Source organism: Macaca mulatta, chromosome 17, assembly GCF_049350105.2.
Source record: "Macaca mulatta isolate MMU2019108-1 chromosome 17, T2T-MMU8v2.0, whole genome shotgun sequence".
Classification (NCBI taxonomy): domain Eukaryota; kingdom Metazoa; phylum Chordata; class Mammalia; order Primates; family Cercopithecidae; genus Macaca; species Macaca mulatta.
Genome location: NC_133422.1, coordinates 17,343,255 through 17,358,033, shown reverse-complemented (window position 1 = coordinate 17,358,033; position 14,779 = coordinate 17,343,255). Strand labels below are relative to the sequence as shown.

Genomic DNA, 14,779 nt, shown 5'->3' with positions numbered 1-14,779 from the left:
TCTTAACTTGTAGGAAAGTTATAATACCTTCCCTTTCCCCCTTCCTCCATTAAAGACAAAAAAAGCAGCCCATTGACAGTTCAATTTTACAAAAAGACATCATAAAAATTATAATACTAAGATGGGTTCTGAGTGGCAGAATTGGATAAGTGAGAGGGAAAAGGCAAACACCAATTTAAAAAGCTGTATGGAAAGTTTGATGGTGAAATGCTCAAACCATAGGAAGCATACTGAAGTGTAGTGCACAGTGGATTTTAATATAGAGATTGACCTAATTATAAAGGATTTTGCACATCAAATAAAGTAGTTCAGATAGAGATAATACTAAGGACAATGTCTGATGGAAAGTAGATTCTCAACTGATGTTTAAAGAGCCTAAAATAAGGAACCTTTATATAAATAATTATTCTACAACTCTCCAGCATGACAAAATGAAACTTCAGGAGCATCTCTCTGGAATGATACATACAACATTCCTGCTAATTCAAATATTCAACGTCATCATAATATTTCACACAAGAATATGTTTTTACAATTTGTTCAAACTTTTCTCTTTTGAAAAACATGGAAGTGATGTCCAAATTTCTATCAGGACACAAAGTGATGAAATAAATGTAAAGAAATATTCTCATTGTCCCTGCTTTTCTGTAGGAAGCATTCCCTGAGGTAAGACGTCTCGAGATTTGTATAAACGCCACATACTCTCCCATAAAGCTATAAAATTTTATCCCTCTAGCTTTCAATGAATGGGGGAGCCTGTCTCCATAGCTTTTCAAACTTGACCATATGATGGACAAATATTTGTATTTCATTATTTTTTTAGTTGTTTTTCCTTGACTATTGAGAAAAATCATCATTTCTTATATTTCTAGCCCTTTGATTTTCTTCTGTAAAATACCTGCTTATAACTGTTTATTTCTCCATTGGATTGCTTGTAAGATGTTTTTTGATTTACATTTTTTTTCTGTGTTTGATGTTAAGTATGTTTCATATGTTGCAAATGCATTTTATTGTAGTTTATTAGCTTATTTTTTACTTTATGTATGTATTGTGTCTTTGGCCATTCCACTCAATAATTGTATAACAAAATATGTGGTTTTTCATTCTGTGTTTACAATCTTGCTTTAAGAGCTCTCAATCTCAGGACAGACAATCACTCTTCTAAAATTGTGCTGCTTTTTGTTTTTTACATTTAAATATTTACCCCATCTCAAATTTGTTGTTATGACGTGAGATGATGAATAGCCTAACTTTGCTTGGGTAGAAGATTGTTTTAGTGCCCGTTAGTAAATGAACAGCTTTTCCAAATAAATAAAAATTTCACTTTTCACATATAAACTTTAAATATATAAACAAAAGTAATTCTGGTCAAAATTCTGTTCAAGTGATTCATCTCTCTCACTATATTCTTGGATTATAGTCTCAATTTCATATTTTTTAGCCATTCTTGGATATATATTCCTTCATATCAATTAACAATTTTATCAAGTTCTAAATAAAACAATATAAACAAAAATATTCTAATGAAATGGTACTAAATGCATATATTTATTATTAAAAAAATCAACATAATTCTGCTATGAGGTCTTCTTTTCCACAAACAGAATAATTTTCCCATATTTCTGATTTTATTTTATGCCCTAATAAGGTTTTATTTTTTCCATAATCTATTCACACTTATTATATCCATTGTCACTTAATAATGTCTAACTTTTATCATTCTGTATGTAATCAGTTCTGTTATTAAGTTGTATTACTAATATCAAGAAAAGTTCAGATTTTTGTACTGCATGTGCATGTCGAATTAAGCTTTATTAATACTTCTAAACTTGAAATCTCTGAGTTTTTCAAAATATATGACCATGTAATCCGCCAAACAGGAACAGATTGTCTTGTTTCTTAATATTTTATTTTCTAATCTTACTGCATTATGTAGAAAGTCCAAAATAATGATGAGTAAGATGGTGAGAATAAACATTTCCATCTTATTTCTAATTTTAATGAAAAAAGTTTTCATTCTTTATTATGCGTTTTGCTACTGTTTTTTGGTAAATAATCCTTATTATTTCTAGGAATAGTGACAAAATTCTTCAAACACTGTTTCACATACAATATCATCACATTGAAAAATATTATTTACCATAATGATTGATAGCTAAAAATATCATAATTATAAAAATAATTTGCATTTTTGAAATAAGCTCTACTTTATCCCTTTGATACACTGTTGGATTCAACATACTAACAATTATTTTAGTGGTGTCCTTACCAGATAATTTTACATTTTATTTTAATTTTTGTTTGATCTTTGTTGATGTAGAATAGGATTTCTTACTTTGTTAGCAACCAAGACTTTTGTTTATTGCTCATTTAAAATACAAAACTAAAGCAGAGAACTGCAACAAATAAAAGTAGTTATATATACAATGATTTTAAAATAATATGGAAGCCAAAAGTCAGTAACTTACGTGAACAGGCAAATTACCCCTAACCGAAATATAGAGGCCCATATGTCAAGTAAATTAAGGAAGATCTATGTTGTACCTAAGAGACTCAGTAAAATAAAGTGCTGTTTTTTTAAATTTTTCCAACCTTGAACCCTACCCACCCATTTGGGATTTCACCGGAATATATTTAATTGTACATAATTGTTATCATTACTTTAACCAAATACCTGGAAATACTATCGGTGCACAGACTCATCATTTGCTTAGAATAAGAAATTTCTCTGGTTGTTTATGCCTCACTTTTGACTTTTCTCTAGGTATTCTTTATCTTTCAGTAACTTTTATTTACATTTTAGATCTTCTGCATCTTTCCCCAAATCTCCAGAATTTTTCCGCATGAAGTAAGTGTGTGTGTGTGTGTGTGTGTGTGTGTGTGTGTGTTGTGATTTATTTCAACTTGATACTCTAAGACATCCATGATAATACAATATTCTGGTTTTTTAATAAATATAAATGTAATTTTTAAAAAGTTTCAAATATCATACCTTCCTTTCTAGAAAGTCTTCCTAATTTTCCAATTACTTCTCCTACAAAAGACTATCTGCTTGGTGCTTTCCAGTTAAAAATTGTATTTGTCTTCCAAGTCTAATTTACTTAGACTTAAGAGCTTCTTAACTTAGGGATATGCTAAATAGAATTCAAAGATATCTGTGAACGAAGATGGGAAAAATATATCTTTAGTTTCACTAAATTTCAGGTAATTTCCTTCAATTATGAATGTAGGCCAAAAATCAGTTTCACTAGCCATGCCTGTGTCTTTGTCAATATATTTTCCTATAGATATTTTCCTATCATATCACTATTACACTATATATCTGATATACCTATATGTTTATTATTTCAAAAGTAGTCTAATTATCTTCCAGTATAACTTTTTACTTAATGTAATAATAGGCACATATGTTACCGCAGTGCATATTTGTTTTTCGGTATATTGTAAATATATTTAAATGTATTTTTATGTATAATACTATGGATTTTGTTTAGAAATAGAGTTCTTTCTGAATTAGGGTCCACAGGCTGCTTCAGATCTCCAAAGAAGTCCATGGCACACAAAAATTTAAAAACTCCTGATTTAGAGCCATATGTATGTAACTGTGCCAAATTTCTTACAAGCTGTTTATTATAATTATTTTCTGGATCAATGTTTCATCAGATGTCAAATCAAACTATTAGTGTATTTAGGCCAGTCACAGTGGTTCACGCCTGTAATCCCAGCACTTTGGGAGGCCGAGGCGGGTGGATCACCTGAGTTCATGGCCAACATGGTAAAACCCCATCTCTGCTAAAAAATCCAAAACACTTAGCCAGGTGTGGTGGTGCATTCCTGTAATCCCAGCTACTCGGGAGGCTGAGGCAGGAGAATCAATTGAACTTGGGAGGCGAAGGTTGCAGTGAGCCAAGATCACGCCATTACACTCCAGCCTGGGTGACAGAACAAGACTCCGTCTCAGGAAAAAAAAAAAAAAAAGTGTATTTAAAGTTGCAACCACACTGAAGAAGTAAAAAGCACAAGAGTCTTTGCTCTTATCCATCAGTTGTCATGAACATTGTGGTAAATTATTAGTCCTAGGTTGAGACTAAGAAAGAATTTTTTGTCTGTGTAAGTGCAAATTTGAATTCTGTTTAGTCTTTCAAGGCAGAAGTTTGAGCCTAAACTAATACTTTTGACTTTGCTTCGATAAGATTGTAACCTAACTTATTCATCCACCTGTCCATCCATGCATTCATCTGTCGATTTTTTCATTCATATGACATCCACTTGCTTTCGTGCAAGTAGTTTGTGCTCATGTGTATAAATTTAGGTTCTAAATTACTGTTTTCAAATACATTTTTAAATATAACTCTATATAAAATTTTAAATATAACTTTAAGTTGAAATTTCTTGTGTTGATTTGAATTAGAAATCAGTCTCTGTATATGAAAGAGATAAATTTTATACTTATTATCCTGAGGGTTTTTTTAAGTGTTGCTTTTGATATATTAGAGTAAAACAATGATACTAAACACAAGGGGCAACTAAATAATTTAGCACATTTTTATTGAAGCCCTTGAAAAAAGAAACACCTTTTTCATAAAGTTTCTATTATTTTACTATCATCTAGAACTTTAAAAAGGCATTTGAGTCACAGAAATTTCATGTTTCAAGGGATATTCCTTTGCATATAAAAAATGCCCCTTAATATCTTAAGAGACTTTCACAGGATTGTATCGCTAATTAAAAATAGAGCCAAGTGAGTGCACGCCTGTAATCCCAGCACATTGGGAGGCTGAGGTAGGAGGATCACTTGAGCCTAGGAGTTTAAGACCAGCCTGGCCAATATAGTGAGATGCTGTCCCTACAAAAATATGATCCAGGCGTGGTGGTGCTGTGCCTGTGGTCCAGCTACTTGGGAGGCTGAGGGGAGGGGGATCACTTGAGCCTAGGAGTTTGAGACCAGCCTGGGCAATATAGTGAGACTCTGTCTCTGCAAAAAATAAAAAGTTATCCAGGTATGGTGGTGCTATGCCTGTAGTCCCAATTACTTGGGAGGCTGAGGGGAAAGGATTGTTTGAGCCCAGGAAAGAGGTGATTGGTGTTTATGCCACTACAGTTCAGCCTGGGCCACAGAGTAAGATCCTATTTCTTTTCTTTTCTTTTCTTTTTTTTTTTTTTTTTTTTTTAAAGAGCCAGGTTAGAATATGTATCCATTTATTCTTAAAATCTAGGGTACACCAAACAGTATTATGTCAGCAAACTGTTTTTACTCAATATAACCTATTTTGTAAAAACTGAATTTAATAGATTGAATACCCTTAAATTGTATGAATGTCACTTCAGAATGAATTTCTCTCCAAAATTTTTGACTTCAGTATTAATAATGGTTCAAACACGTATATTTTAGTGACAGAGATAAATTTCTATGACGTATTTGACATTACTTTTAATGGCAAAAGTTAATACATTTAGGTAAAACATCAGACTCTGTATTTTAAAATAGGTGCTTCAGATTGGTGCTGAGTCGCTTCAGGGTGAATGAAATATGTAGATACCTTTTAAGAATAGCAATCAGTTATAAGTTAAGTTAATGGATTACTTGTATACGTCAATAATATTTAATGCTGTATGTTATCAAAATAATACAGTTATTAATGTAACTAGTCTTGCAGTAAAATTGAGAAAAAAATGTTGAACAGATAAATTTATAAAGTTTGGACAGAATAAAAGCCAAAGCAACCCTATGGTTAGTTACGCAATATAAAAAACAGGGGGATTTATTTGGTTTAATTTCAGGATCCTCTTTTAATTGCCTCTTCTACTATTGTTATAGATTGCTGACTGAAATATGTGATTCAATAACTTGGAATTTATTTTTAAAAAGTAGTTTGTTTGGAGTATGTGGTTTGCTTCTTAGTAATGTGAGTATATCATTTAATGCAAAAATGTTTCCCTGGGTGTAATGCCTTTATGTCTATAGATTTTACTTCAGCAAAATAAATAAAACACAGTGTGATTTTCATCTGCAGGGTTATGTCCTTAAATATACTAGATGGAAAACTTTATAAATTTAAGAAGAAAAGTTAATGGAAAAGTAATAGTTACTGAGTGCCTACAATGGCCTGTTTATTTTATGTGTTAGAAAAATGTGCTCTTTACTTGTAACAATGGAACCACAAAAGGAAGGAGGAAGAGTACATATGGGAGACATTGAATAAAGCAAAGGAGAGGGATTGAGATAGAAAATAGACTGTGTTGAGAACGAAGCATGACAAAGGGTTTTCTGGGTTTTCTAAATGTTTCTGAAGTCAAATGACTTATATTTTAGACTTCCAGCCTGGGCAACAGAGCAAGATTCCGTCTCAAAAAAAAAAAGTATTATTATACTGTGCTCGCGCGCGCGCGTGTGTGTGTGTGTTTAGGGAGAGAGGAATTTTCCATTATGTTTCTAGAGGGCAAAACACGTTTTTACTACCAGCACATTGCCTTGTACATTGCTCATGTATAGTAATTATTTGTTAATAAATTGAAAGGCATTAAAGTGACCTGATTTATTGTTATAAGATTTAGTGAAGTTATTTTCTTTATTTTCTTTTTTGTTTGAGCACCTGCAAATCTGTAATCCTGGGACATAACATCTGAAATAAGCTAAATGTACCAGCCATCTAGGGAAAAGGACTGGGGAATTTAAGTCTCTATATACCCCAAAGACCATTCGTGTACAAATGAAGGGCTGTAACATTAGGACATTCTGAAAGGAGAGCCAGGAAAACTTAGCAAAGAAAAAGGGTCTGGGAGGGGGAGAGGGGCAGAAGTGGTGTTTTGGTCTTTCTAGAGAGAGATTCGTTCCTGAGAGCAAAATCTTAAGGGGGTCACTTTACCTTGCATTGTTTCACTGTCTGTGATCTGCCCTTCCTTGTCGTCCGAGATTGACTCAGTTTCCAATTGGAAGGCTTGGAAATCTGATTTAGTGGCTTCACCCTAGGGAAATGGCAGTCACCTGTGTGCAGAATAAATCGATATGTCATCTATGGAACACCACCTATCTGCTAGGCACTTTGCCAAGTAGAAAAAGAATGGTAGCCTGAAAGTTCTAACACTTCCAAAAGAACAGTTTGCATCTGCAGTTTTCTGCTCCAAGTATGTCAATTATTCGCTTCTTGCTAAGGAAAGTAAAATGTTGCGCAGTACCGTATTCTTGTTAGTACTGAACAAAAAAACCTATATTTAGCAAATAATTGCTATGTTCTAGGGCTTATAGCGTATTTCTACAGTTATTATTGTATTCTAACTCTGCCAGTCCAATATAGGATATATATATAAAGCAGAAAAACTACCCTGAGATTTTGGAAAGTACTTGGCAAATTTTCAGAAATGAAAATTTCAGATTAAAATTTGGTTATCATCGGATGTGACACTGCACATACTCATTTCTTACTTTTCTGTGTATTTCTCATGATACCTACCATGATGTTGGATTTGAAGCAAATAAACATTTGATTCAGTTTGCTTGGGAGATACAGGAAATCTGTGTTCCACTTTTCTGTCAAATACGACAGTCATCTCTGTAAGGATTTGAACTGCTTTATCTTCAGTTTTCTTAATTCTCTACATCTAATGCAGTGCCAGACAATAGACTCAGTAAATATTTGTTGATTCAATATATGAATAAATTATTGAATCAATCAAAGTAATTATAAACCATTTTAAGAAAGGGAATTGCCTGAACAGTTTGCTATATTAGAAAAATCACATTTGCAGTAGTGGAGGGAAAGAATTGAAGATCCCAAAGACCCATCTTTTTCTTTAGGATGGTTTACATTTTATATTAATAATTTTATAGTAACCATAGGGTCCCCCTTTCCTTTATTAAAGCTTCTATTTTATTAGCTGGTTAACCATAAAGTCTTTTATCAGACCCTTCTCTCTCTTTCTTTCTCTCTTTTCTCATTTTCAAAGCAAAAATAAAATGTACATTTTCTTACATTTGTGTATATTTCGAATAGCATCTTTGAAATTAAAAGCAAAGGAAACAGGACTGAGAAGCGGAAGTCACGATGCAGAGCTGACGAATGTTCCTGCCGCTGTAAACAGGAGCTCCAGAGGATACGGCTGCCTAATGAGCCATGTCCTATGCTGGGTGGAAATAGTTGGGCCCTGTCCATCGACTCTGCTTGGTCCTCCATTGTTCCTGTGTTTCAAAACTGAGGAAGAACCTGGACCAGTTAGCAGGTGGAGGCTACTAGTAGACTACATTCAGGGGGAAAGCATTCTTATTCTTTTAATGAAGAAAACTTCACATTGATACCAAAACTTGATAAAGACAGCACAGTGAAGATTAGAAATCCATCTCACTTAGGAAAATCGATTCCAAAATATTTCTCATAAGTGGGAGTTGAACAATGAGAACACATGGACACAGGGAGGGGAACATCACACACTGGGGCCTGTCAGGGGGTGGGGGACTAGGGGAGGGACAGCATTAGGAAAAATACCTAACGTAGATGGCGGGTTGATGGGTGCAGCAAACCACCATGGCACATGTATACCTATGTAACAAACCTGCACTTCTGCACATGTATCCCAGAACTTAAAATACAAAAATAGTAAAAAAATTTAAAAAAATTGCCAAAGTAAAAACATGATGCATTTGACCATGTGGGAATAATTTCGGGCCAGAATGTTTCAATATTCAGAAATGCGTTAATATAATTTGCCATACTTTTAGGACTAAGGAGGACAATTATATGATTATATCCATTGAAACAGGAAAGGCATTAGACAAAATTCAACACTCATTTTTGATAATAAATAAGAAATTATTTGTATATGGCATAAATATAATAAATAAAACCAAGTATAATTGCGGTGGCCGGACAAGTTGGTGTAAGTGCTTAAGAAAACTGTGTGACAAGAAAATTCCATCCCAATATACAGGATCAACATACACGTACATTTTCCTCTCATTTTCAAACCAGAAATAAAATGTGCATAAGAGCAATATTCTTAATGGCCCCAGCCTGCAAACCACAAAAATGTCATCAACGATGAAATGAAATAAAATAGCAATTGAAGTATTTTGCAGAATTGAAAAAACAGTTTTTGCTACTAATAAGAAGAATATATTTCAAAGAACTAAAGTTGAACAAAGAAAGCTAGACATAAAGAGCACATATTTTGTGATTCTATTTATATAAAATTTGAAAAGTGCATGGAAGTAACTTATACTGATAACCATTAAATCTGTGAGTGTATCTGAGAAAAGTAATAACTGAGAAGAGTAACAAGTGGGAGGCTTGTGAGGTGCAGGCACTCTTCTAGGTTTTAATCTGGGTTGTGTTACCTAAGCATATTCAGATTTTTAAAAGTCATCAAGCTGTATATTAATATTTATGCATTTTGGTATATGTATGTTATACTTTAATAACAAGCATAAAATGAATAGTGACAGCAATGAATCATAATATATTAAATAAAAGAAAGAATTCATGGGGTCACAGCAATATCCAACAACAAAAAGGAGAAGAGGGAGAACTTTCATACGTAGAAGAATGCAATATAACAAATGTAGAAGTGATGAGAGAATAAGAAAACCTCAGGCTTTCAAAAACCATGTAATAATTGATGTAGGCATGTAGTTAGTACTCCATAACAGGCAATTATTTTCTTAAAACACTTTTGTTCGGTTTTTATTGTCTTCACGCAATCGGAGAGGATGCAAACCTGTCTCCTGAGACCTAGATAAACATTAATAGTTTGCCTGCCTGGCTGAGTCAGGGTCCCAGCAGAGTCCCCCGTGGAGTCCAGCTAAGACAATCAGTTCCTGATGTCTAACACTCTATGACCAGCTGGGTGCCAGGCAATTAGTGGTAAAGACAACATATAATGTTAAATTTAGAATACATTTTAGAGTAAGAGTAAGCTCTAAAATAATTATAATTATATAATTTAAAAATAGTTATTTACTATACTAGTCCATTTTCACACTTCTGTAAAGATACTACCTGAGACTGGGTAATTAATAAAGGAAAGAGGTTTAATTAACTCACAGTTCCATATGGCTGGGGAGCCCTCAAGAAACTGATAATCATGGCAGAAGGCAAAAGGGAAGCAAGGCACATCTTACATGGCAGCAGGAGAGAGTGAGAGCAAGAAGGGGGAAGTGCCAGACACTTATCAAACAGCCAGATCTTGTGAGAACTCTCTATTACAAGAACAGCATGGGAGAAGTCGTCCCCATGATCCAATCACTGCTCACCAACTATATCCCTCTATACATGAGGAGTACAATTCAAGATGGGATTTGGGTGGGGACCCAAAGCCAAACCATATAATTACTGACCAATCAATTCTTATGAGTGGATCTATAGAATAGTTCCACTGAAAAATCATTTTCAAAAATAATGTTTCTTATAAGACATAAAAATTAGATACATTTATAGTTATAAATGTTCTTATATTTTTAAAAATTAAAATATGCAATGGTTTATTGAGTATTAAAACTCAAACAGCAGATTTATTCTTGGTATATTCTCACATATTTTAATAAACTTACTATATCTCTCTTTAATACTTTTACACTGTTATTTTTTGAAAATAATGTGTGCTATTCAGTATGGATATATTATACTTATTTTTAAAATAAAATTTTCTGCAACATTCTACAAAGATATATTTTATGGCTAATACATTTCAAATTCTTAACAGCTTAAAAAGCATAGAAATACAAGATGAAATTGTACTGAATCCAGAAATTGCCTGCAAATTACATCTGTCACTTAAATATACATCTAATATAGGAAATTATTTAGTTACATTGTTTTGTCTTCCCTCATTGTCTGCCACAGAAAACACTAAAAGTACAGTAGTCCCCTCATATCCAAAGTTTTACTTTCATCAGTTTCAGTTACCAACACTCAACTCTGGTCCAAAAATATTAAATTGAAAATTCCAGAAATAATACATAAGTTGTAAATTTTGTACCATTCTGAACAGCACAATGAAATCTTGAGTTGTCCCACTCAGTCTTACCTGGGATGTGAATTCTCACTTTGTCAGGTAGATGCACACTGCATCCACTTGACAAACCTTAATCACTTAGGAGCCATCTTGGTTATCAGATTTCCTGACACGAGATTGCAGTGCTTGTGACCAAGGAATCTTTATTTACCTTCATAGTGGCCTCAAAGTGCACAAATGTAAAACACTATCTTAACAGGCAGTGTGGTCACCCTAGTATTCACAGGCACATTTCAAAAAGTGTTTATTACCATCTTCACTATTAAATAATTGCATACCTCTGTAAAGAAAATTTTAAACAGATCATTTCATTCCTATTATCTTTAGTGTTTCTGGTGAAACCAAGGGATATCCTATATGGCCAGATGACTTTAAAATGTATGTAATTATCCTCATATAAAAATGTACCTATATTTAAAAGTAGCATTAGTGAAATGTCATCATGGGTGTCATTTTTCTCCACATGGTTTTCCTCTGATCCTTTTGTGGTTTCCTTCATTTTTCCAGCAGCATATTTCAATGTGGCGTGCATCATCATTTTTTCTGCCATGCCTGTTTAACTGCCCTTATGTAGCATTTACTTTTCATAAATGCCTCTATGGCTTTGTGCCAGCGAAAATAAAAAACTAAAAGTGCTAAAGCAACATAGTGCAGTGCAATTCACTCGGGCTTGGGTGTCAGACAGGTGAATCTGTGTTTATTATATAAGGTCTTTAAAGTATATGGAAATTGCAGGTCAAATTGCAGGCCTTCCACTTACTCACTGAGGAACTACATCCATAAAATGTGAATAATAAAGGGTGAGGGTTAATGTACCTAGCAGATGCTTACTAAATAGCGGCTATTATTATTTTCATCATTACCATCCCTAGAGTATAACCCAAAGGAAGTCATGCATAAACACATCGGTGACCTGACTCAGTGGAATTCACATTGCTGACTTGACTCAATGCTTGGCTTATTTCTAATAAAACGGTAATGCTAGCTATGGAGCACCTCTTGTCATCTGGAAAATATACCCGAAAAGCACAGATGAAAGGAGGAAGCATGAGGCCAGCCCACTTATTTTTATTGCCACATTTAGTCACTAGGCTGAATGATAGGAAAGCAGAAGCTAAAACACAGTAAAATCAAACAAAAGACAAGACCTAATTGAGGAATTAAAGGACTTCTACTGCAGAGAAAGAGCTTGGGTTTAAAACAAATCATTAGCTGTTTTTGAGTGTATTTCTTGATTATTTAGGACGTCAACATCTCTGAGAAAGCAAAGCAAAGGTTGTCAGCCAGAACACAAGTTGGGCTTATTTAAAAGAAAGAAAGACTTTCATCAAGTAAAGTTTCCATAACCACCTATTTTAAAATGCTGTAAAATGTCATAACTCAGATTAAAAAAAGAATAATGTATCATATTGGAAAGGTTTTTTTTTTTTTTCCCAATTTTGTGTCATCTTTTGTAGGGGAAAAGGCCATATCTCTCCTGCAAAAAAAAAAAAAAAACAAAAAACAAACAAACAAAAAAAAACTGGCCAAAGGCATATGAACCCTGTTCCATATTGCTGTAGCATGGTATATGAAATTCATGGGCTTGAACAAGTGAATAAATATTCATCACCTCTGCCTTTTTTTTTTTTTTTTTTTTTTTTTTTTTTAGGTGCCTCCTATACTGCTTGATAAGCAGTTCTCTGAATTCACTCCGGACATTACACCAATCATTTTGGCAGCCCATACAAACAATTATGAGATAATAAAACTCCTGGTTCAGAAAGGAGTCTCGGTGCCTCGACCGCACGAGGTCCGCTGTAACTGTGTGGAATGCGTGTCCAGTTCAGATGTGGACAGCCTCCGTCACTCCCGCTCCAGACTCAACATCTACAAGGCCTTGGCCAGTCCCTCTCTCATTGCACTGTCAAGCGAAGATCCTTTTCTCACAGCCTTTCAGTTAAGTTGGGAGCTTCAGGAACTGAGCAAGGTGGAAAATGAATTCAAGTCGGAGTATGAAGAGCTGTCACGGCAGTGCAAACAATTTGCTAAGGACCTACTGGATCAGACAAGAAGTTCCAGAGAACTGGAAATCATTCTTAATTACCGAGATGACAATAGTCTCATAGAAGAACAAAGTGGAAATGATCTTGCAAGACTAAAGTTGGCCATTAAGTACCGTCAAAAAGAGGTGAGTGTTGCCAGACTTGATCCATCAAAATGCCATAGAATTTAATCACACACAGTGAAGCAAACTGCTACTCACAAAATTAGTTTTGAGTTTTAGAGCATTTTCTATTCAGCTGTAAGTGGATGACATTTATTGTCTGCTGGATTAATAATTATGAATCACATTGAAGAGTGGTAATAAATTGTTTAATAATTGATGTTTTTGGCCTCTGTGTTAAAATGTACACATTGAGTACGGTATAATGGAAAAGCTAATGAATTTTAGTATGTCCAGACTGAGATTTCTGGCTCTGCTATTTATAAGTCTTGTAACTTTAGAGGGTCACAGATAGATTTCCTTAAGCTTCAGTATTCTCACCTGCTTAATGGATTTTATATATATATATATATATATATATATATATATATGATTCAGCCCTCTGTATCAGCAGGTTCTGCATCCTTGGGTTCAATCAAATGTGGATGGAAAGTGCAGCATTCATAGGATGTGGCACCTTCATATATGGAAGGCTGATTTTTTCCTATCTATGGATCCTGTAGGGCCAACTGCTGCAGGGCTAGAGCAGCCATGGATTTTGGTATCTGCATGAGGTCCTGGAACCAATCCCCCACAGGTGCTTGGTGACAGCTGTATACATAGACAACATTTTCCTCATAGGTTTTTAGGAAGTGTGAAATATGTGGATGTATGAAGACTCTTAGTAAATTATATAGTATTGTTTTATTTATATCAATAAATACATTATTATAAATTCTTAATAAAATAAAATACTTTAGTACAATAGCAGATATAAGTACTAAAACTTTTCTCATGTCTTGCTCAGTTTTTTGATTTGTCAGGAATAAGAAACCAAATAAGTTCATTGCAAGGGAGTAATAAATTTATTGTAAAATGTCCATAAATTAAAAATGCTATATTAAATAACGTAATCTCATACCTCTTAACCTTAATCGCCCAGCATAATTGCTTTGTGTTTGAGTGAGTTCTCAAAAGACTGTTTACTTCTATCTGAAGAAAATATTGGTTCTCTGTTCACCCTTAAATGATAGCAATTTTCTATTCCAGAACAATACTTGGAAATGCTATGTAAGATGAAAAACGAAAGAGAAAAAGTAAAAGACTTCTAAATTGTAAAATGCACTCAGTTTCTCTTGAATTTGGCCTTGATGATCCCATGTAAGCCCTGGCTACTTTGTCTGTTGCTACTCACTAAATACTCAAGGCTCAAGATGCCTGAATTTGCTTTCTCAATTTTTTCCTCTAGTTATGTGATTAGTTAAGCTGATCTGGTTGTTATGGGAGCCAGAAATAAGATGAAATGAACTTTTTTCTTAATAGTGAAGTGAACAGCTTCTTTTGTGTCCGTTCCCTCTAACTCTAAAATCACCTTTGCTATTTTGAGTCCATGTCAGCAGTATTAACTCAGTTTCTTAGGTTTTTATGTTTTAGACTCAGAGATCTAACATTTTAAATGAACTAGAATAATTTTACTTCACAACGATAAGCTACATTGATGAAAGATGTTCAAAGTGGTAAATGGGAAGATAAGAAGTCATTATAGACTTTAGACTTGAACGATATTGAGATATTAATGTGGCCTGAATC

General features: G+C 33.8%; 1 protein-coding gene across 2 annotated transcripts in view; it reads left to right on the top strand.

Annotated features, from left to right (window-relative positions):
• TRPC4 (transient receptor potential cation channel subfamily C member 4) overlaps positions 1–14,779 on the top strand; it is a 222,597-nt gene that overhangs the window by 100,567 nt on the left and 107,251 nt on the right. For both annotated transcript variants that reach the window (XM_028837185.2, XM_015120957.3), the window contains exon 3: positions 12,656–13,174. Coding sequence is in view for 1 of the 2 variants with exons in the window: in XM_015120957.3 (XP_014976443.1) it covers positions 12,656–13,174 (519 nt within the window). In the remaining variant the exon portion in view is untranslated. The remainder of the gene's footprint in view (positions 1–12,655; positions 13,175–14,779) is intronic.